The sequence below is a fragment of the Mytilus californianus genome, unplaced genomic scaffold (genome assembly GCF_021869535.1).
Source record: "Mytilus californianus isolate M0D057914Y unplaced genomic scaffold, xbMytCali1.0.p SCAF_7, whole genome shotgun sequence".
NCBI classification, from domain to species: Eukaryota; Metazoa; Mollusca; class Bivalvia; order Mytilida; family Mytilidae; genus Mytilus; species Mytilus californianus.
In genome coordinates, this window is record NW_026262723.1 from 8871216 (window position 1) to 8895724 (window position 24509).

At 32.9% G+C, this 24509-nt stretch overlaps 1 protein-coding gene across 6 annotated transcripts in view; it reads right to left on the reverse strand.

The window, feature by feature from the left end:
• Nucleotides 1–7458: 7458 nt before the first annotated feature.
• Nucleotides 7459–24509, reverse strand: part of LOC127709991 (E3 ubiquitin-protein ligase DZIP3-like) — a 43239-nt gene continuing 26188 nt past the window's right edge. For 2 of the 6 annotated variants that reach the window (XR_007985893.1, XR_007985892.1), the window contains exons 3-6: nt 22528–22763; nt 22023–22239; nt 9675–21200; nt 7459–8772 (exon numbers count right to left, since the gene is read on the reverse strand). Coding sequence is in view for 1 of the 6 variants with exons in the window: in XM_052215695.1 (XP_052071655.1) it covers nt 22000–22239; nt 22528–22763 (476 nt within the window). In the remaining 5 variants the exon portion in view is untranslated. Of the gene's footprint in view, nt 8773–9674; nt 21201–21820; nt 22240–22527; nt 22764–24509 lie in introns of those variants that run through there. The other 4 variants (XR_007985891.1, XR_007985890.1, XR_007985889.1 and 1 more) reach the window with 4 other exon arrangements.

Here is a 24509-nt window from a genome sequence, read left to right on the forward strand (position 1 = left end):
TCATAAACTATACATATATGCCAGCTTGGAAGTTTAATATTTCACAATTACTAAAATATTAGCCAAAAATTCACAAGATCATCATCCTGCGTATACATTCATATTTTTTAAAGAATTTCTTTTTGAATTTGCCAATTGGAAGGATAGAAAATCGGACAAACGACTATCTTCTTTTTTAGATCAGAATTTGAACACCGGTGTTCACTGCGTCTGAACACACATGTTAATATTTTTAACACAAACGTTAAAACTTTGAACACGTCTCTAAGCATGAACTTATGACGTTAAAATATTGAATATTCGGTGTACAAATTTTGAACGCGTCCGGACGCGTCAGGCGTCAAGTATATTTACAGTGTGTAAAGAAAAAATATCCTCAAGTAATAATAAAACCACATAACGTAATGTCAGAGTACCACATAAGACAGCTGTGGCAATGGGGGTGTCGGACTACTGGGGTACGTGTCGGACCAATGAGGTGTCTGATTTTTTGGGTGTTGGACCAATAGGGATCGGCCTATTGTGGTGTTGGACCAAAAAGGTCTCGTAATATCGGCTATTATTGGTTACTAAACAAGTAATAGGTTTTCTAAAAAGGCTTAAGCTAGCCGTCTCATAGTTAATGGAATTGGAAAATGTGTTTTTGCATTGTAGTTTAATTCGTTCAGAATTGCTTTGTATATGTAACAGTAAATGTGTATAATTAGGGATTATGTATAATCCCTGACATTTTTTCTAGTGATTATGTATAATCACTGAAATTTTCAAGGGTTACGTATAATCACTGGTAACTTTTGTGATTATATATAATTACTAAAATTTTCAGGAATTATGCATAATCACTAGAATAAATGTCAGGGATTACTGTAAATTCAGAAATTATTGCGAGGTTTTTATTACTGCGAAAAATGCGACAGAGTTATAATCGCAATAATTTAAACTCGCATTTTGCAATTTTTTATATGAGTTAAACAGGATTTTTTTCAATATCGCAAAAATTAAAATTACACTTTTGTCTAAAATGACAAAATCGCAATAATAAATGCACGCAATAATTTACAGTATACATAATAACTGGAATGAAGAGACAATTAATAAAAGTTAAATTATTTATTCTATAAAATCATATTTAAACATCTTTACAAACATAAATATCAAAATTTTAAGCACAATTATCTTATACAAATCATTGTTTTTACAAACTACATTGTATATTTGGATGACAACTACTATGAGGGTCTGGGTAGGGGTGTCCCTACAACTACTATGAGGGTCTGGGTGGGGGTGTCTCTACAACTACTATGAGGGTCTGGGTAGGGGTGTCTCTACAACTACTATGAGGGTCTGGGTAGGGGTGTCCCTACAACTACTATGAGGGTCTGGTTAGGGGTGTCTCTACAACTACTATGAGGGTCTGGGTAGGGGTGTCCCTACAACTACTATGAGGGTATGGGTAGGGGTGTCTCTACAACTACTATGAGGGTCTGGGTAGGGGTGTCTCTACAACTACTATGAGGGTCTGGGTAGGGGTGTCCCTACAACTACTATGAGGGTCTGGGTGGGGGTGTCCCTACAACTACAATGAGGGTCTGGGTGGGGGGGGGGGGGGTCCCTCATTTCTTTATTCTTTACTTTTTCAGATAATTATTCTCTCTTCTTTATTTATTTTGTGTATTTTTCTCTTTTCTTTTTTTATATATTATCTCTTTATTTTGCACTTTTTGTCTATTATTCTCTATTTGTAAACCCCATCAATACCCTCTACTATTGAACATTTGCTTGGCTGATTGTGTTTTTTTTTTTTTGCAACATAGGTCAATCAGACGCCTTAAATTGATTCCTTATGTATTATCTGTGAAAAAGTCATGCCATGAGGGCATAATCATTTTCAGTCCTTTTATGAACAATGACCATTATATTTTTGGGTTCTCCTTTTCCACGATCGACATGAGGAATCGGTATCATAACATTACAGCCAATGTTGGCCTCTTCCAAAATTGTGTTCAAACTGTTTTGAGCATGTGTTCTCTTTGTGTTTCTGTACTCTTAGTTGCATTTCTTTGCGTAGTTTGAATTTCTTTTTCTTTGGAACAAAGAAGACATAAAATCAATGTTCAATAACTTTCATCCCCTTTGTTTTACAGCAAATTTAATGATCTCTGCATTGATGTTGATATTATTAATTTCAATTTTAAATACTTTTTTGTTTATGAATCAATATGGTTCAACATAGTTAAATAGAATATCAACGGAAAAAACTGTTCACTTTAATAATATTTGATAAATAGACAGAGAATGAAAACTGTCCAATTAAACCATAAAGGGGTAATACATATGATTTATTTTTCTATATTTGATTTATTCTTATCAAACGAAGGATCTGTGAAATATTGATAACCCCTGAAATCATTTCAGGGAATTTGTAAAATAATTCTTAAAATTTTCATTGATTATGTAAAATCACTGGTAATTTTCAGGGATTATATATAATCACTAATGATTTTAGTGATTATGCAAAATCCCTGAAAAATCAGTGATTCTACATAATATGGAAAACATTCAATTCCCGATAATCATTTCTAATGCAAACAGTATATTGGTTTTTTAAAACACACAAAAGCAAAGAAACAGAACTTTTATAGATGTTCTTCTTCTCTTAAAAATTAAAAATATTGTAATGCATGCCCATTGCAGATGACCGTAGATTAAAGTTAAGAAGTTAATAGTAATATGTGTCGTTTAATTGGGTTGCTGTCTGAATTACTTATGTATTCTTCACATCTCCTGTAAATCATACGTTCATGTAACAACTAAGCACACTACGAACGATAACTCAAATTCACTTTAACCAATTCTCATATAAATTTAACATAACATTAGAATTGACGACAGAAAGTTCTTTTTCGATTTTTGTTTGTTTTTGGATTTGTCATTACTGATTTACGGAATTTCTACCCTTAGATTTAAGGCAATTTTTCATAAATAGTGCACTAATTCTTGTATTCCAGAATTGATTACCCTCAAACTTTTCGTTATTGTGGAGATTGATAAAAAACAGTGAACTAATGGAAACAATGTGAATAATCACATTGTGCTTTTTTAAATAGTACAAAATTGCAGGAGTTTCGACTATATACAATAAAATTAAAATTAAATCTTCGCACTCGCTCATTTTTTTGAGCAGCGACCAAGTATAGAAAATGAGCGAGTGCGGAGATTTAGGGGTATATAGAGATATGTGTTTACTCTTTACTCATGTGTACCGAAATGCACGATTGATAACCATGTAGACTTTTTAAGATAACTAAAATCGAATGTTCAAACCCGACATGCTGAGGGATTGAAAGACATTTACTAGGTTTTCGACTTGGCCCAACCAATCAACGGACTTAACTATAACAGAGCCAGTAACATCTTGAAATCAGGTATTAGGAAACCATCCAGTTCGAAGACTTTGCATAATTCAACTTCTAATACCGTCTCCCGGGAGACGATAATCATGCATTAAATAATCGTTGATTGTGGTAACTGAGATACCTTTTGATAAATATAAACAGTATATTAATAATGATAATGTTGACTTGTAGCGTGTAAGTAATCTTTACATCAGCGATACAACCACTACCTGTTTGCCAATAACTAGAAATTTTTATAAGACACTATACAAGAAAAAAATTGTCAAAGTTTTCTTATCAGCCTATAATGCCAAAATCAACGTCAAACAGTGGCCGCCATTACGTGTTTGCTGCGTCGTTTAGTGAACCGTGCTATATAAAGACGCTTCCTGCGTTGTTTTTATGGGGGGTGGAGGGTGAAGGGAAAAAGGGGGGTACGGGGTTCAAGTACGTTCACTGCACCCTTTTGAAATACTAGATCGCCAAAAAAATATCATTTTTCTCACGAAATATGTAATTATTTATCATTAAATTGTCATAAATTTTTTTTCAAAAATCTAGAATTAATGTTGACGAACTTGGCGAACAGTACATACAAAGTAATGTTGGCAAACTTGGCGAATTTGGCGAACAGTATATGAAAAATAATGCTGGCAAATTGGGCGAATAGTTCATAAAAATAATGTTGGCGAAGTTGGCGAACAGTACATAAAAAATCATGTTGGCGAAATTGGCGAACAGTACATGAAAAATGATGTTGGCGAACTTGGCGAACAGAAATGATGTAAAATTAACGAAGTTGGCGAAGTTGGCAAACAGTACATAAAAAATAATGTTAGCGAAGTTGGCGAAGTTGGCAAACAGTACATAAAAAATAATGTTACCGAAGTTGGCGCAGTTGGAGAACAGTACATAAAGAATAATGTTGGCGAAGTTGGCGAACATTACGAACTATTACACAATCCTGTACCTGAATTTCAATGGAAGGGAATGATTAGTCATGCTTCAGTATACATGTTACCTTAATCAACTGCATGGAGCGAAGCAGGTTCAGACTCGTTATTTTTCTTGTTTATCAATCGTAGCTATTGGGCAATTCTCGTTACACATACAATAAAATTCTATGCCATTGTCTCCTTTTCAGTTGACAAGATAATTTTCATTTTGGGTTGATGTTATTCACGTTGCATAACAGGCTGTCTTACAATTGAAATTCGTTTAAGGGGAAATTTGTTTCAAAAAAGTGAAAATCCTTTATTTTTTTTGTTTATTCTAATATCATTCGTGTTAACACGAATGTCTACACTGTCCCTCTTAAGCTTACTTATTTTCTCTTGGGAAACATCACTTATTTTATATTGCTATCTATTGATTACCGAATTCCCTGATGATATTTCTTTTTTGGTCTTTTTAAAAAGGTCAGGTGTATACTGTTCAGTCGAATAAATAACTTAAATAAAAAAAAGGAGAATAAAAAGAGAAAGTGAAAATGTTTTCCAAAATACGGTTGGTAACCAACATTTTTTCTATGTTGTGTTTTGTGTACTATTGTTTGTCTGTTGCTCTGTTGTCTGTTTTTAGCCATGGCGTTGTCAGTTTGTTTTCTACTTATGAGTTTGAATGTACCTTTAGTATCTTTTGCCTCTCTTTTTCATATTGAATTTTGAAAAACAAATATGTAAATACTTTTTTTTAAACTCTATTAAGAAATATAAGAAAATTCTTCAGTTATAGAAGAAAGAGTGGTTGTCCAGCTTATATCAAAGCATTTTTTTTCAAATGGAAGTGCATTGTGTGTCCATATCTTAAACTCTATTATATATTGCTACATTTTACAGATCGTGGTTCAACTTATGTACGTTGGGGAAGAAGTGGTTGTCCTTTAAACACAGAACGAGTTTACACAGGTCTGTACATATTATTTCATTTAACATAGGCCTGGGGAGTTTTGATAGTTTTAGAAAGAAATGATTTAAACTAAATTTTCAAATTTAAAGACGTTAATCCAAAATGTATAACAAACATACCGAATTCCAAGGTCAATTAAAAAAGGGGAAGTCCATAAAAACTGACAAAATTAAACGTTATCAAGCAACGGAACGAGTGGAACAACTATCATATTCCTGACTTGATACAGGCATTTCCCAAAGAAAGTGGTGTGTTAAACCTGGTTTTATAGATAGCTAATCCTCCCACTTGTATGACAGTTGTTTATAGTTCCGTTATATTGACAAAATTGGGTGAGCAACCCAGACAGACTGAATAGGTTAATGTGACATTAATTTGGATCCAGCAGCCAAAACTGAGAAAACATACATCACAGACAAACAAAACAACTGATTAAAAAATCAAACAAACATACAAATAAATTTAACATAAACGCCAAACAAAAAAGTTGTTGTAGTTGATAGTAAAGTTGACAAAGATGCCAACACATTTTTGTTTGTAGTTGTTAAAACATACCGTATATAATAAACACTTTTTCGATTAAGTACAAATTAAGTAAAATATAATAAAAAAACAAGGGTAAAAAAAATGGAAACAACACTGTAAAAACCTCTTGCGTCCGAATCGCACCTCAGGATCCATCTGCACCAGGAACGCTCAAATTAGATATTTTTATAAATACAACTTTTTTTATTTATTATAATTAACAAGTATAAATTAAAGATATTTTAAAATCATTCGGTGTTGCTAATATCCCGAACAAGATGTTTTTTTTGCATATTTTCATACCTCTCGTAAAACCAATGTGTGTGTCATTTTACTTTAAAGTATGTGTGTATTATCATGATTATACACCATTAGATGTTTCAGACAGTAGGTTATTTAAACAGAATTGATCTGTTCACCATGTTGTCACAGAACAAAACATAATTACTCCTTTTGCAAATCTTTCTTTTCAATTAGTCTCGTATTTTTTTTCATATGCAAAACCTTAAATATGGAAAATATACCTCTTAATTTCAACAGTTAAAGTGAAATGATGGTCCTGAAAATTTATTTTATAGAAATTTAGAGGGATATATTCAAAGTAAACACATAAATATTTCCCAAATAGAATAATTAAAAAAAAACCAAAAACAAACCCAAAACAAACCTAAAAACAATTAAATAAAAAAACAAACAAAAGACAAAAACCACAAGAGATTATATATTTTGGCTATAAAGAAGGGGGAGTATATGCAAGGAGACAAAACGACTTTTAGACTACGGACTTAAGAACATGATGGCAAATGAAGAAAACAAGCGCAAGCTCGAGCCCTATATGTGAAGTTTTAAAAGGTAAATTGTACATGGTAAATAAGTCTTTAGGAGTTAGAATGTAAGTCAACTTCGGGTGACAGGAGATTTTTTAAAATAATCTACATGTTCAATAGACTTATATCTGAGTAGGTAAGTGGATTCTGTAAATATATAGAGAGTATTTGTAACAAGAAATTGTAAACCATGTATTTCGTTTTCTTATAAGAAGAACTGAAAGCAAATTCTGATCTTCCGAACTACTGATGTCCGGTTTTAAAAAAATGTAAAATGCTGAAATGAAATCTTTTAAAATCTTTTATTTCTCGTGATAAAGAAAATCTGAATGTTTCTCTAACTAGATTTTTAAATTCCCTTGAGATAATATCCAAAATTTTGTAAAAAAAAACTGGCTCAACTTTCTGAAAATTTATCAACAGGATCATACATTTCAAAAAAAGCGTCCACAATTTTTACAGTGATGTTGTTTACAGAGCCCGTTAATTTAGATATGATCAACGTAAACTCATTCATCCTTTGAATAAACTATACTTAAAGTTTTTTTATTTATAAACACAGTAGTAAAATCTTAAAATATTGTTTTTATCGGTACAAATATATTGATTTTGTTTTTGAAAAATTAAAACATAACTAAAAAGTAAAATAACAAAAATACCGAACTCCAAGGAAAACTCAAAACGGAAATCCCCTTACCAAATGGTAAAATCAAAAGTTCAAACACATCAAACGAATGGAAAACAGATAGTTGTCTCATTGGCAATCATACAACATCTTGTTTTATATAAACAACGCAACAAAATAATATAAAACGTTTTATAAATATCTAGATTTTGGCTATTTATAGCGCTGTCCTTACTTAGTTATCCATCTTGCTGGGACAATGACTTTATATTTTTAAATATTGTTTTCAATTATGCTTTAGGTAATGCTGCTGGCAACGTTTATAGTCAAGGTTCTGTATATGGAGGGCCGTCTAATATGCTGTGTCTCCCTTCCGACCCTGAACTCACTAATCGCACTTCCCCTGGAAATACATTAATATATGGTACGAGGAAAACTCCTTTGCGTCCAACTCTGCGAATGAAGATGTACCATGTGCAGTATGTCGTAATCCAAACAGATTCTCTTCATTAATGATCCCCGGGCGTAAAACGTGTTACGCTGGATGGCAAATGGAGTATATGGGATATTTAGCCTCAGGATGTTATAATTGCAAAGCATCTTCATTCATCTGCGTTGACGGTCAACCGGAATACATTCCGAGTGGAGAGCGCAACGACAATGGTCATCTCCTTTATATGGTTGGTACCAAATGTGGTTCACTTCCTTGTCCACCTTATCATGACAAACTTGAATTATACTGCGTTGTTTGCTCTAAATAAAAAAGATAGATTTTGCATACTTCTTATAATTCATTTGTTATCAGAAGTATTACTTTCCCGAATACTTTTTTCAAGTTGGTCTCTCAAATCACTGCTGACAAGTTTAAGCAATTTTTTATCTTTAGATACTAGTACCAGAGAAAGTCGAATGTGTCCTATTCCCTATTGTAACATTTTTGATAAGTGTGGATTCGCATAGAATATGACACATGCAACACAATTACGATTACCATTTCGAAGCACCCGGTATCGATTCTGAAGGAGTACACGCGATTCCCTCAAGCTTGGTTTTAATCTTGATTTGCATGTTCGAGCGAACATTGGAAAACTACTGTTGCCTTAAATTATCATATTCTAGCCATCGTCATGGTGATTTATTGTTGCAACTTGCCAAGATTGTGGATGCTTTCCGATAAAAGAAGGTCCAAGAACATCATTTTCGTTGTGTTATATATTTGCGTTATTTTGACACTCTTGAAGGCCGCGAATAAAAATAGATCATGAAAATTAGTTGATTTACAGTGACAGCTGCAGTATCAAAATTGTGGTGAAACATGAATGGCTACTTTCTATGATGGACAGTAGATTCAATTAATTATTCAATGTCATTTTGAGAATTCAGTACCCATATTCTATTTTATGTATTTTAAGTATCTACAATTCCGCCATTCTTTACTCGTTGTTTCTTCTATATTACTTTTGTAGCATCCACAAATCAAATAGAAGTTTTCCTTAAAAAGGTAAAGATTATTCATCAAAAGAAGGATTTTGTTGATTTTTTATCAAAATTGATCTGGAAAGATCCGGCAACGCGTTATATTTTGACCATGAAAGCATTGCACCAGACAAGATTGTATAGGATTGGTCATCGTTGAAGGCCGTTCGGTGACATACAAATGCTTACATCTACGTCACTTGGTCTCTGGTGGATAGTGATCTCATTGGTATCATACCAGATCTTATTTTTTTTATATTTATCATCAGGAAATGAAATTTAAAATCTAAAAAACGTCAATTGAAAATAAAAAAAATATCATATTGATATATAAATTTTATACAAAAAAATGGAGTAGCACTTCGATGGTCATTCACAGAGAAAAAAACTCATTTATGTTAGATGTATATACATGTAACTTTCTGTTTATAATTAAGAAAAATATGAGTATATATATTGATGTGACGGCATGGTAATATTAGTTATCTCGGTGTAATCAGGGGTGTACAGAATTTTACACCTGTGTGTAAAATTCATACACCCTGTGCGCAGCCGAATGGTGTATGCGTTTTCAACACCGGTGTAAAATTCCGTACACCCCTGATTACACCAAGATAACAAATTTATTTATTATGAAGCGTTTTAGGAAATTCTGAAATAATAAAAGAAAAAAAAAAAAAAATTCTGGTCCCCCAATTTTATTTTTTTAATTTTGCAATTTATTTTAATTTTATTTGATTTATTCCTATTTTTCCATTACATTTTTTTTATTATCAATTTTGGCAAAATGTTATCCCCGGGTGAACAAGGGTGGGGTGTAATTTACCCCCGGGTAATTAGCCAATCAGATTGTAGGTTTCTTGCGGCATAAGAAATACATACTATTACCATCCTTTACGACAGACAAAAACAACTAACCTGCAAGGTATACCAACTACTTGCCATTTTACATCATGTTCTGTGTTACAACCCTAGATAAAGCCGATATATCCTAAATTGAGGTAAATTATATGGCCGTCCAAATACCGTTTCGATCCCTAACATCACTGAAGAGACATTAATTGTCGAAATCCGGATATGGTGTACAAATTTTTGCACCTCATGTTTGCGGTATACCATGTTCTCCGCAAGTTTATTGTTTTCTGTTTGTTATTAAATTAATAATTAAGATCCATGTTACATCTCGTGATCAATTTATTTGGCAATCGTTAATGGCAGTCAGCAGGGTTTAAGAACATCAGTTGTTCGACCTGTTAGTCAAATGCGATTTGTTAAAATATACTTTTCACTTTTTTGGTCTTTTGGAAAATGTTGTTTGTGCTGTATTTAGACCCCTCTACCAAGAAATTTGTTTTACATGCACACGTATAAAAATTGCGGTTTTTATCCAACGCAATCATAGGTTTGAACGTTGTTTTCAATTTAGACTTGTATATATAGTTAAGATCCATTTTGTTACATCTAGTGACCCGATTATTTGGCAATCGCCAATGGCAGTCAGCAGAGTTTAAGAACATCCGTTGTTCGACCTGCTAGTCAAATGCGTTCTGTTAAAATATACTTTTTCACTATTTTGGTCTTTTGGAAAATGTTGTTTGTGCTGTATTTAGACCCTCTACCAAGAAATTTGTTTTGCATGCACACGTATAAAAATTGCGGTTTTTTCCAACGCAATCATAGGTTTGAACGTTGTTTTCAATTTAGACTTATATATATAGTTAAGATTCATTTTGTTACATCTAGTTATCCGTTTATTTGGCAATCGCCAATGGCAGTCAGCAGAGTTTAAGAACATCCGTTGTTCGACCTGCTAGTCAAATTTGTTTTGTTAAAATATACTTTTTCACTATTTTGGTCTTTTGGAAAATGTTGTTTGTGCTGTATTTAGACCCCATCTACCAAGAAATTTGTTTTGCATGCACACGTATAAAAAATGCGGTTTTTATCCAACGCAATCATAGGTTTGAACGTTGTTTTCAATTTAGACTTATAACTTTTTCTCTTCTACATAAAGAAACACGAAAAAACATAATTTATTTATACTAGGATGCTCATTAATTTGTAAAATACGCATCAATTTGCTAACATCAATTGCGGGTTCAGTTTTATCTTTACAAATTTGAAGCCTCAATTTAATTGCCTTTCCATGAATATTTACAATACTCTTAATAGAATTTTCAGACTTTAGCATCTGAAGCAAATCTTTTGGGATGGCTTTTTTCACAATATTTATTTCTGCCTATCTTACAGACTAATGTTTCCAAAATAAAATGTTGAGATATAGCACCTGTGTCATCTATAATATCATTAACAAATATCAAGTTACTCTTTATCCATTTTTCAAAAATAGTGGTTTTATTTTCAAAATTAATCAGATTGTTTTTCCAAATTACCTGTTTTCTTATTTCTTTGAAGTTTGTAGTTTTTTTTTTGTTTGTCCACCCCCTGATATTACCCAACTTTTAAATATGTTCTTTTAATATATAAGATTTATTCTGTGAAATTGTTCATACAACTTGACAATCATATCGAAAACTGCAGCCGACGGATAATTTTTGATATCTAGAACAAATTAATAATGGCATATTAATTCTAACACGAAAGAAACAATAACTTTTTACCACATTTTACCCCAATTTGTACATGCCGTAAATTGGAAATCCCCGTAGTCGATTATGATTGTCTATTGAAATTCTAACTAAAACAGATAGTTCTCAAAATTTGCAATTTTTTTAAACTTAAATGTCCCCCCTTTAAAAAAGCAAAATAAAAAATCGAAAATGATCTTCCTCTTATAGATATATTATAACATTATTGAAATCGGATGAGGAATTCTTGACTTATGATAACCACATAAAATGTTGAAGAATGGTCTTAGTATAAAACAGACAAAATGGAATTGAAAGATCATAGCCTAACAGATGATTCCCTAACAAAAAAAGAAGCGGAAAAAGTCACGGAAGTTCGGTATTTTGCTGTACCAGTTACATAATAAATTTTCATATAATTACAAAATGATTTGAACACTTTCAATAATTTGTGCAATTACTAATAAGCGACAACGGATCTCTCACGATCCTTTTCACGAGTTAAAAAAAGTTGTACTGATCTTTCACGATCATCAATATCAAATTTATACAAATATGCCAATTTTAACAAATTTCTGATGAAGGTACTTCAAAATAATACCGAGATCACTTAAAACATTACTATAGGACGACATTGTTCAGAAAAAAAGTAATTTAGTCATTCATATCAGGAAAAAAATCATGTTTGTTTACTTTTCTTATGTCTTTTGAAATGTTGAAGAGCAATCTGCCTTTTGCAGTTTTGTAAAAACGATAATATTTAAGACTGATTTTCTCAGATACTGGTCATAATGTCGAACTATCTTGACAGACAGTTTCATTTTTTTTTTCAAAATTTGTCTTTATGATTCAACATATCATTTAATTTATCTTTTGACCTTGCAAGTGTCTTCTCGATAAGATTTCATTCAGGATCCGATTTTAGAACTTTCACGATCCTATCGCAATACTTGACCACCGTTACTTATTCTTTCCCGTTCATTTTTTCGATATACCGAATGACACCCGTGAAATTATCTACTTCTTCTTTAAAGTAACGACCACAGTACACCTGTGTTTATAATCAATACGTGGTCGTTGGTTAAATTACCGGTAGGTATAAACGTCAACAAAATTTAAATGCACATGTTCATCTCAACGAACCAAATTATCATTTCAGAAATGATAACACATGTCACAGATAAATTTCCAGTTATATGGTCGGATTAATTCTTCAGCTATTTATGTCATTCGCTTTCAAAAAGTTACTAAAACGATATTATTTCCGATGAAATTTCTTTACACGAAACAAAATCCAAGCACATTCATCAAATATCTATAAAATGACAGAAGCACAATGGCATATTTCGACTTTGCGAAAAACTTAAGAACAGTTTTTCCAAAACAGGTTCGTATTAAATGTAAGAGCAAAGTAAACATAAATGAAGATTTATTTATGCTTGTACGCACGGTAACAAGACATTCCAATACATCAGCATGTCCATGGTATAACGCTAACTGCCATGGTTTGAATCCTATAACGTTTGTCTTCACTTCGTTGTCTGCGCTATACTTCAGCAATAAAACACACATATCTAAATTACCACTCTCTGCAGCTAAATGTAAAGGATATTTGGACAAACGAATTGCAGATTTAAATTTTGTGTAAACGAATGGAATTTCTGCTGGTATGTTGCAATTTGCTCCCGACTTTAGTAGCATTTCTACACGGGCACAATCTCTAGTTATACAACATATATGTAAAGCGCTGAGATGGAGTTCTATTTCCCGGTCAAATGCTTGGTACATTTTTACACCATTAATTGCTTCCAGATAACATAAATGCCACACAGAAATTGCACATTTCTCATTAATAGATTTGGTTTTTGAAAGAATGGTTCTAAAATTGTGATCCTCATCTACAATACCTGCTAAATGAATAGCCTTCAGAGTAGAGTAGGTAGAGATGAACATATCGTCAATGCTTATTTCCATAAATAATGATGTTGACATATCCACATTTGCTCCGTTTTTAATTAATAGATCAACAATATCAGAATTTTGATTTAAAAGTGCCATGTTAAGTGATGTTTACATGAATACGGATTGGTTTGTAATTAGATCAACGATGTCTGAACAGTGACTGGTATTCATATGAAGAGGGAAAACAGATGCCACAGAATCAATTTTGTTTTGCTTACTCAGTAGGATTTCAACGAGATGAGCATTATTAATCAAACTTCCAATGTTCAAAGGTGTTAATTCGGAAAAAGCCTCTAACGTGTTATGTTTTAACGAAAAATTAGAGTATTCGAGTGATGTTCCTAACATGTAAAAGCCCAGTGTCGACAGCTTTGCAGTTGATAGTAAAGTACATTGTCTCCCTGCCAATAATCTCACAAAATCAGTACTATTCTCACGAAAGCATGCTAAGTGTATAGGGTTTATTTCTAATGGTACAATCATACAGTTTATTCTATCTTCTTCAGTAGCTACATCATGAAATATTGTTAGATCGTATTGATCATCAAAACTAAATTCAGACATTTCTTTTTGAATTACAGGAATATGTATAGGTGTTAGAAATGCTGAAGTATTTACACAACAGCCATATGCCAGAAGCATTCTTGTCATTTCAATGTTCCCCATGATAATTGCAGCGTGCAATGCATTTATTTTCGCATCGATGTTTTTACTAGAAACAATCGTATTTAATGTGTTTCCATATTTGTAGTCCCGAAATCCAGCCAGAAGCAGAAGGCTCAACTCATTTGTTTGACTGATAGCAAACCTTTTCTGCAAAATAAATTCGACATTTACCATGTTTTCGTGTAAGCAAGCTATCATGAGTGGACTAATTTTAAGTGACCTATATTTTGCTTCAGTTGATGATAGAAAACAATGCGGAATTCGTCGTTGAATTAAGTGAAAAGCTTCAACTGCCGTGAATGATAGTGGTTCATGTGATAGTTCACTGTATGCTGACAATGGCAGTGAGTCAAGCCTGCTATTTCTAAACAAAAGTAGGTATGCACAATTTACTATAAACATCTTTTTGCAAACATCAGTGTGTTGTAGTAATTCTAAAACTGTTGTTTCATCATCTTTGTTTTCATTAAAATCTAGCAAAAATGAGGTCAATAAATTTTCTTCACAACAAGTTAATCGGTCTTTAATAATTTTACCGACGGAAGCTGTATCAGATGCTTCAAACATATCACTAAATTCATATATAGCTGAAGTACCCGCGCAACAAAATTTTAAAAGCAAACTCAAGTCACTTAACTGAATGCTATCATCGAATGTAATTTTTTTCGAATGCTGACCTGTGTCTCCGTATCGTTTATAAAAAAACAAAGAAATCATCAGATTATAAGATATACAACTGCACAAATCGGCATTAGACAAAAATATGCCTATTCCAAGTTGGGCACAATTTTCGAACAAATATGATAAAAGTAGTGGTGTTATTTTCATTACACTATTATAACTTTTTTCAGGCAAAATATCCAGAATGTGCTTTAGAATATACACGTCTTCATCCATACATGCCAGTTCTAGATTAGAAATATGCAATACATCATTACACCCAGTAGATAATGTAACAAGTTCATCATTTATTTCAACAAGATTTCCTATTGCTATAAAATGACTGCACTGAATTCGAAAGTACCTGCTTAGTTGTAGACGTTCTTCTATCATAATTTTAAGATGTTTATCATAGCCTTTAAAGCAAATGACATGCATGGCTGTCAGTTGTGTTGCATAAAGCGGATCAGCATACTTCGAAAAAAACAGGCGACACATATCATTATTGCCTTTTAAACAAGCAATGAGAAATGGATTCATTGTGCATTCAGACAGCAAAAGCTGTTCTAAATCTAAAGATTCGCTAGTCAGCACATTGAGGATATCTTCGTGAAATGGAATCACATGTAACAAACAAATTGTTACCTCGGATTCATGATCTGCATAGTTAGATAGCAACATCTTAAGTAATTCCAAGTTTTCAACAAGAACGGAAAATATTAACGGAGTAACCTCAATTTCAAAGTTCTTGTCAATGAAACCGTTGGAAGAAAGAAATTTCTGCATCAGAACATGGTTCCTAGCACAAATCGAAAGAATTATTGGAGTTACTTTAAACCTCTGATTAACATCAACGTGATTTTCTAACAACTCTTCAGCGATGTCAACATAACCTAAAATACATGCTGCTTGAAATGGTGTTAGGTAAGTTTTGTTATCCATATAGCATTCTTTGCTACTTTTATTTCCCTGGTTAAATAACGAGGACGTAAACATAGAATTCTCTATATGGAGATCTGAATTTGGTATACCCTGTAGGAGTAATGTTACTGTACTATAATTATTTCGTAAAACTGATATGCATAATGGTGATAACTTGTCACATTCTTTTTCGTCAGCTGACAAATTGTAATAGTTGTGCATTAACAAACTACAGGTAGCATTTCCAGCGAGAACCTGTTGAACAATTCGAAAATCGTCTTTCCAGCATGCAATATGGAGGGGCGTTGCACGTGTCATACAAATGCTTGATGTTCCAAACAATTCCTCGACTTCTTTGTAATAAATTAAAGTGTCCTGGTCTACAGGTGCACCATGATTTAACAAAACATCTACGTTTCTCAAGTCACCCATACAAATTGATATTATCAAAGGAGTCAAACCATTTTCATTCACGCAGTATAAATTGCTTTTTGTAGTACAGAGCTGTGCAAGAAGATAATTATCCATATATCTGCAAGCAAAATGAATGTTTTTGTCGGTTCCGTCAGCTGTTTTGTCTGTTATTTTAGCTTCACTTTTGACTAGTGATTCATATATTTCAACTTGACTATTGAGGCACGCTACTTGCAAGGGAGTATGGCCTGAAGCGGATTTCATATTTGGTATAGTATTAAATTGTTTCAATATGCTTTTTACAGCGCCTATATTCCCCATTTCACTCGCTATATGCAGTGCACAATGTTTGTCCGTGTGACGAATCATATTAGTGTCAACTCCCTTCTCAATTAATAAATTTATAATTTCTAACTGAGCGTTTTCAACAGCATCGAACCAAATGTCATAAAACAAATCTGTCAGGATCGGTTTGCGAAAGTAAAATATTAATAATGTTAAGAGCGTATACCTCCCTTGTATACGGGGATCCTGTATTTCTTTCATAATTAGGTCTTGGCTCACACTGTTATTCTCTAATATGTACTCAACTTCAGCGAGTGTACCATTCAAACATAACTGGTTAAAAGGTGCATCATTATCAGTAGTTTTTGTATTGATATCGGCCCCAAATCTCATTAGCAAACGTCCTATTTTTAAATGACGAGTAACAGTCTCAATATTACTTTTGTTCATAGCTTTATAGCACGCAAACAATGATGTTTCTCCATTAGTCTGCACATCATTTGGATCCAAGGTACAATCATGAAACATAATAAGTTCTACAATGTCAACCATTCCTCTAACACAGGCTTGATATAAGTACTTTGATCGTTCGTGTGAACAAACATTACTGTCTGCATTATATCTTAGTAGACATTTCATCATCTTCGTATCACCATTTTCAAATGCAAAAAATAATGCCGGTTGTCCGGGACTATAGCTGAAGTTCACGTCAGCACCATATTTTAGTAAAAGCTCAACTGCGTTATAACTTTTACGTTTTACTGCATTTATTAATAAATTTTCTGTTCCATTGTGTAATAAACAGTTTGGATTTGCGTTTTTCTTTAATAACAGTTCTGTTATTTCAGAGTTATTGTTGTTAGAAAAATATAATGGGCAGTATCCATTATTTCCTTGAATATTCACAGAAGCGTTTGTCTCTAATAACTGCCTTATTATGGGGTCATATCCGTTTGCACATGCAATTAACAGTGGTGTTTCTCCGTTAATGTTTGTTACATTGACGTCAGCCGATCTTTTCAAGAAGAAGTCAACATATTCGACACGGCTTTCCTTACAAGCAATTAAAAGTAACGTTTCGTTATCCTCACCTAAAGGCAAATTAATATCTGCACAATTATTCAGAAGTATTGATAGAAGTATTCCATTTCTGTTTAAATAGGCAAAATAAGTTGTCGTTTTCTTTTCCGATGTATATATATTAGTGAAATGGACATTATCGGTGTATATAGAGTAAATGTGCTCATCCGTAAACTGCTGTAGAAGAGAAAAACAGTCAACATGGTTATGCTTACAAGCTAAGTGATAGGCGTTTTCTCCTGTTCGCGTCAATGCAAACGGACTAGCACCGTTTTTGAGTAGTAAATGTAAAATTCTTTCATACCCTCTCCTACTGGCAATATGAAGAGGTGTACCCAAATGTTCATTAATTTGGTCCATCTTAGGGTTCGTCGACAAAATAAAATCGACTATCTCAATCATGTTGTGTTCACATGCAGCATGAAGGGACGAAACAGGTTGCCCATCATCTATATTTGAAAATCTCTCTAGAATAGTTTTAGCAAGTTCAAGATCACCATTTGTGCACGCAGAGGTTAATAATGCATGAAGAACACAATCGGTGGGTTTTTCCAAATCTTCTGTTAAATTCAGAACGTGTTTGATAAGATCATAAACCTTATTTTCATACATACATTTTATAACGGAGGTTTTATAAACTTTTGTATTATATTCCGTTGGGATTATGGCACTGCTGATTTCAAAACAAGATATAAAAAAGTCGGATACATAAAATGTCGAATATGCATTATAGCCTTTGTCTAATAACACTTTACATATATCCCAATGTCTTTCCAGACATGCAATTTGCAAAGGATTTAAGCTGTAACATCGTGTTTCTATTTCAAATCTACGTTTGTAAAATTTCCCATGTAACGACGCAACTTGAAAAGCGCTCACTTGTAACGATAAATTGCCAGGCATTACATTCATACGATCAATTACCAATTTGACTATGTTAGGATATCCACCAAAACATGCAAGATGTATAGGAAGAACGTCTTTAATCTCACTATACTTGCTTAAATAATAAATGGCAGCTTGAAAGTCCAACTTCAACAATCGTTTACAGTTTAAGGTATATATCACAAAAGGTGACACAGGAGTAGCAATGTCAGTCCTTGCGCGGGATTGTAGTATTGAAGACACAGCAGAATCATCCCCTTTTAAGCAAGAAATATGCAAAGGCGTGAAAGTAGATAATGTTACTTTCTTCCGCCTATATGCAATAAGCTCAATAATGTCTTCGTCGTCATTGCACATAATATTTGTTAAGCATAAATTATCTATACTTCCACATATATTAACATTTGAGCAATGATGCAATAACATATCAATCATTTCGGATTGTTTATAAAAACAAGCTATCAAAAGTGGATGAATTCCGTACAAATCAGTTTTCATATTTGGATCTGCACTGTTTTCCAGAAAAAAACGCAACAAACCCGAATCTCTCTCCATGCATATTATTTCGATTGGGGTGACATTGCCTTTCACGTTTTGGTCCACAGTACTAAAAAGTTTATTGATATAGGTCTGGTTACGGAATTCATACATTGAACTAAGAGTTAATGTTGTTGTTTCATTCAGATCTGCGTTTCCATTTACAAGAATTGAAGCTATTTCTTCATTTCTCACTATGCATGAAATGTGGAGTGGAGGGGGCATAGCACACTTTGTGCTAGTATCATTTACATTTGCACCTTTTGAAACCAATAACGACACAATATCTTCATGTTCTCTTTGACATGCTATCTGTATTGGTTGAACGTAATTTGCGTTTCGACAATTAATACTTGCTCCGCAATCAAGAAGCTTCTTTACGAAACAAAGATTCCCATAGTTGCAAGCTACGTGAAGCGCTTTGTTTCCTGATGATAATGTATTATTGACAGATAGATCAGATTTTAATAGAATGTCTACAAGCTTCACATCGTTGTTCTCTAGTGCGTTTTCAAATGCAATATACAAACGGGTTTTATTTGAAACATGATTTAAAATATCCGTTCCCAGTTCGTTTTTGTCTTTTTTTAACAACACTGAGAGAGGTGAAAAGCCTGTCCTTGTTGAGAATTGGAATACATCTGCATTTTCTACCAGTAACAACTTGATGATGCTAATATGTAATTTTTCACAAGCAAAATATAAAGGAGTTTCTCCGTTCGTCGTCTTAATATCAACATCTGCTCCATACCTGATGAGAAAGTTTAATATTTCAACGTTGCCAGTCATACAGGATATATGTAAAGCTGATTTTAGGTCTCCATCTTGTTGGTTCACATCAGCTCTGTATCTCAAAAGAAGATGCACAATTTTCGTATGCTCATTTTCAGTGGCAATTAACAATGGAATTAACCTATTGTCGCTACATAAAGAAGGATTTGCCCCATACCTTAAAAGTTTCTCCACTACATTTGTTTTCCCAGATTTGCATGCTTCATATAACGGAGTGTATCCGGCACTTTTATATTTGTTTGCATTTACACCAAATTTGAGTAGCATATCTACTACTTCTTCCTTCTCATATTTACATGCTGTGTGAAGAGGAGTGACTCCTATATCTTGATAGCTGTTTGGTTTAATTCCTTCATCTATACAAAAACGAATAATATCTGTATATCCAAGTTTACACATGAGATGGACAATGGTTAATCCAGCCCGAGATAAACGTAGTAGATTAGCTTTTATTTCCTTATCTAATGTTTTCATATAAGAAATAAGACTTGTCCTGTATTCTACATAGGTCATTAGCTCGCAGCCAAAAATGTCGAAAACATTATCAACATTTACGCCTTTTAACAACTTATCAAAAAATATTTTTACTAGATTTTGAGGCAAGATGATTTGGAATTCGTGCTTTCCACCGGAAAAAGACTGAAATATAAATCGTTCACAAAGAAAAGTCGCACAACAGTGCTTAAGCATGCAATTTAGAAGCAGTGGTTTCTTAGCAAAATAAAATGCAGCGATTTCAAATAATTTATGATGTATGTAGCTGTAAAATGTGTCATGTTTTAATATATATGAGCTATTCAGGGATTCTAAATGTTCGATCACATGATCTCTTGAGCTAGTTTTCGATTCACCACATGCTTCGAAAATATCTTCAAATATTTCGTTATCACAATTATCAACCGAATGAAGCAGCATAGATGCACATAACCTGTTATTAAATATTACAACTATGGCCAACGAACAATACATTAGTCGATCAGCATTTTCATACAGCTGTTCTAGTTCATTTTCAAATACCTCGTATGGACTTTTCAAGAATGTGTTTGCTTTTTCGTCGTCTTCAGTATCGGACAATAAAGAACATAAAAGCGGAAAACAATCATACTGTTCAATAACATCCTCTGGTAATGTTGTTGCAAAATCTTCTTGTAAATACTTCTTTGCTATACACCTTTTCTCTTCAGTCGTTAAAGAATATTCTACTGACAAAAAATTAAAATGTGTCTCTGTTAAAAAATCTAAACTCTGAAACTGTTTGCTTTGGAAGACTTGAAGTCTACAATGGATAAAATTTTACTTTTCGAGGTTGTAATGATTTCTTTGATTTCAGGACTATAGAGTTCCCAAACTTCTATCAAATGTTGAACAACATTGTATTTACCACAAATATCGTCAATAACGTAGAGTGCTTTATTATATGGCATTGTAAACGTTAATATGTCTTTTGGATCTGTAATAGGTAATATGTCATATCCTTCTAACTTCATTTGCAAGGCGGTATGTCTCATTGAAAGACTTTTCCCCATACCTGGGTTGCCTGTAATGGTGACAATATTGTTTTCCTTGATCATTTTTAGAAGCTGTTTTGAACAGTTTGATTCTTCAAATATTGTATCGTTTTTCTCCCACAAAGCGATTTTACTTTGAAACAGACCTGCAAATAGACAAACGCGACAAATGCTTTTGAATTTATTTAAATTTAAGATATTGATACTGATAGTGATGATTTTTTATACTTTAAAAAGTCTGTAGCACAGTAAAAAGGAATGAATTGAATAAAAAAGAATGACAACTATTGTGGAAAAAATAGAATTTTTTCAGTGATAAAATAATTATCATAAAACATTTTTCTTATGTTTTCATTATACACAAATTTCGAAATTTTGTTGAGCAGTAAATATCAATACTTCCTTATGAAAAAGAACATTTCATTTATCAAATACCAGGAAACGATACTATGTGGATATACTCTGACGTTTTTTTTTATGTTGCAATTCCAATTATTCTATACAACACTTAAACAGTTATCTTTATAAGTATTGCCTCTTTGAGTGTGCATATTTTAAAATATTTGAAACACGGTCGTGCGTTTGATAACGACAGACATTTGAACATTTGTTTTTGAATAGGAACTAATCGATAATATTCTTGCAACTGAAGACGTTTGCAGAAAACGATTTTATCCGCGATTACGGGAGAAATTATTTACATGTATATTTGTTTCACAAAAGGAAATTATATTTTTCGTCGCAGATCGCGTCGATTATACTTTTCAATTAAGTCAATCCTACTTATATGAAATACTTTCTACGCCACATCATGGCACCTTTTTTAAATTAGAAAGGGTACCGAAAAGTAGGAACTTTCAAAGTCTACTACTGTTGAATTGACTGTCTATAAATTCGTCTTAAATTCATATTAGTAAGGTTGTGTTGAAATCGGAGAACATTAATTTAAGTATAAAAAAAATTAGCACCTCTTAAGGCTGAAGGTACTGGATCTGTGAAAGACTGTTTAGGTTTTTGGGTCTCCGTTAACACATTCTCTATTTTGTCTGCTAAATCTTTTATCTTTTCATCTTGTGCTTGTCTAATATTCAGTAATATATCAGTGTAAGATGAACTGTCAAGATTTGCGCCTTTCAAATCCAAACAGACTTGTTTATAAGCCAATCCTCCAAGCCGTTCTGTAGCCTTTAATAATAACATTTTACTTTACGTATCACGTTTTATAAATAATTAGTAAATACATAACATCTTCAACATTCACCACTCTGAATACATAATCATTTATAAATCATTTGAGGTATTAATCCCCCCCCCCCCCCCCCAAAAAAAAGAAAACCAAGCCAAAAAAAAAAAAATCAAAACAAAATAAAACAAACAAAAACAAAATATATGATAATTAAAAAGTATTAGAGGTCGAACTTTAATGCTGTGGGTTTTATCAGTAATTTTATAAGATTCGTTTTGCATATTTACCTGGCTAACATTATCCCATGCCGCAAGGAAGTCTGCTTTCGGAAGTGTTCCATTGTCAGAGTGTGCAATTTTATTTCGAAAAAATTTCATTCGAGCAAGGTCATCTGCTTCACTTATGTCTGTTGAAGATGGAAGAACGTCAAAACCAAAGGCAGGTGGTGCCATACCAGATACATTTCTCAACAGACATATCATTAAAGTTAGATCAAAATCTTTTGAGGATACATTTGCAGAACCTTAAAAAATTAATACTAATTATTTTAATACTACTTAAATATTTAGTTAAATTTTGGCAAACACTTAAGTTTACACGAGAATCTCAACACTAAAATGTTCGACAAAAGGGACGACAAAAGGGACGATTTTTCTTTCCCTATTGCTAATTTTCCCTTTTTTTGGATGGTGATGTTCCTTTGGCCCCATCTTACAGTATTTATATATCCCAACTGTTTCGGTACGCCCGTGCCTGTAGTGACGTTTTGGATTTCAATGAGCGTAATGTACGTATTTCTGGTAAATTATTAAGTCAGGTATTTCATTACCAAAAATTACTTAAATCCTTTACTAAATTCTTCCATAGGTAACATTGCATTCAAAATATTAACGGTACTACAATCTGTCGATACCTATATGTTGGCAAGGTCATATTTTTCTCTGACTGTAAATGACGTCTTAACAATAAATCCATTGGATGTTGGCTGTGAACTGATTGAAATTTTAGTAAATACATGATTTTTTTATTAGTTGTTATTGACTTTGAACTAGCATAGTAACTGCGAGTTACTTTTTGTTAATGCCGATGAAGTCACTGATGTTTACATTGACAATATCACATGCGCCATTAGTTTCTGACTATAATTTTCGATATCAATATGAAAAATTATCATAAAAAAGATCAAAGGAAGAATACACAAAATCGCCATAATTGAGTTTACATTATAGTTTCTAGTTATTCCTAATTTAAGATGAAGTTACTAAAGAATTCTGGTTCATGAAATTTGTACACAGGTACAATGAAAAAAAAGAAGGTCTGGTATGATTGCCAATGAGACACTTTCCGACAGAGACCAAATGTTAGCAGCTTTAGGTCAATGTATGACCTTAATCAATGAGCATGATGAGCAAAACCCATACGACAAAGTATGATTTAAAAGGACTTGATATAATCGATGTAAAACAATTCCATTGAAAAAGACTTACAGCCTTACATGTATTTAAAGTACAAATCAATAAACGAAAAACAAATATGATAATAATGTACAACAACAAACAACAACCACTGAATTACCAAAAATTGGGAAAGGCACATACAGAATGTGGCGGGGTTTAAAATGTTTGCTGGCACCAAGCCCTCCCTGGTGAATGTTCCCTTCATGCAATGAACTTTGGTCTAAACAATTCTGAGGTCTTGAAAGTCTATTTAAATTTTTGCTTTGACTCTTTATGTAAAAATCATAATTGAAAAATACCCTCAGCAGATGGCGTCCATCCTGGCGTCAGATATTTTGTCTTGTGATGTCAAAATTTAGAGGAACTTCAGTGATGTGCAGTAATGGTGGACGAATAGCGAATAGGTGTATTGCTAGCAAAGAAATTTAAGGCAATATGTGAAAACATATTGGGTGTAAACAACAACAATCAGAACATCGACAGACCTAGCCACATGCCTGTCTACATAGCTGCTAACAGACAGCATTTTCCCTGCGTGTTGGCAGCTGATAGGGGGATAATTACTTTTTACTTTTTTATATATAGATATAGTCCCCTCCTTTTTGTACAATTCTCAATTTGTTAAGGAAATTTACCGTATATACCACACTTCATAACATTAAATCAACTAAATAATGATAAAAAGAGACGAATGAGTAAACATAACTTCTTTTTTAACCGAAATGAAGTCATTGATGAGGTTCGTGATTATCAGGCGATGTCCAAGGCATAGTACTACCATGCGGATATCAAAATTTGACAAATAACTAAAA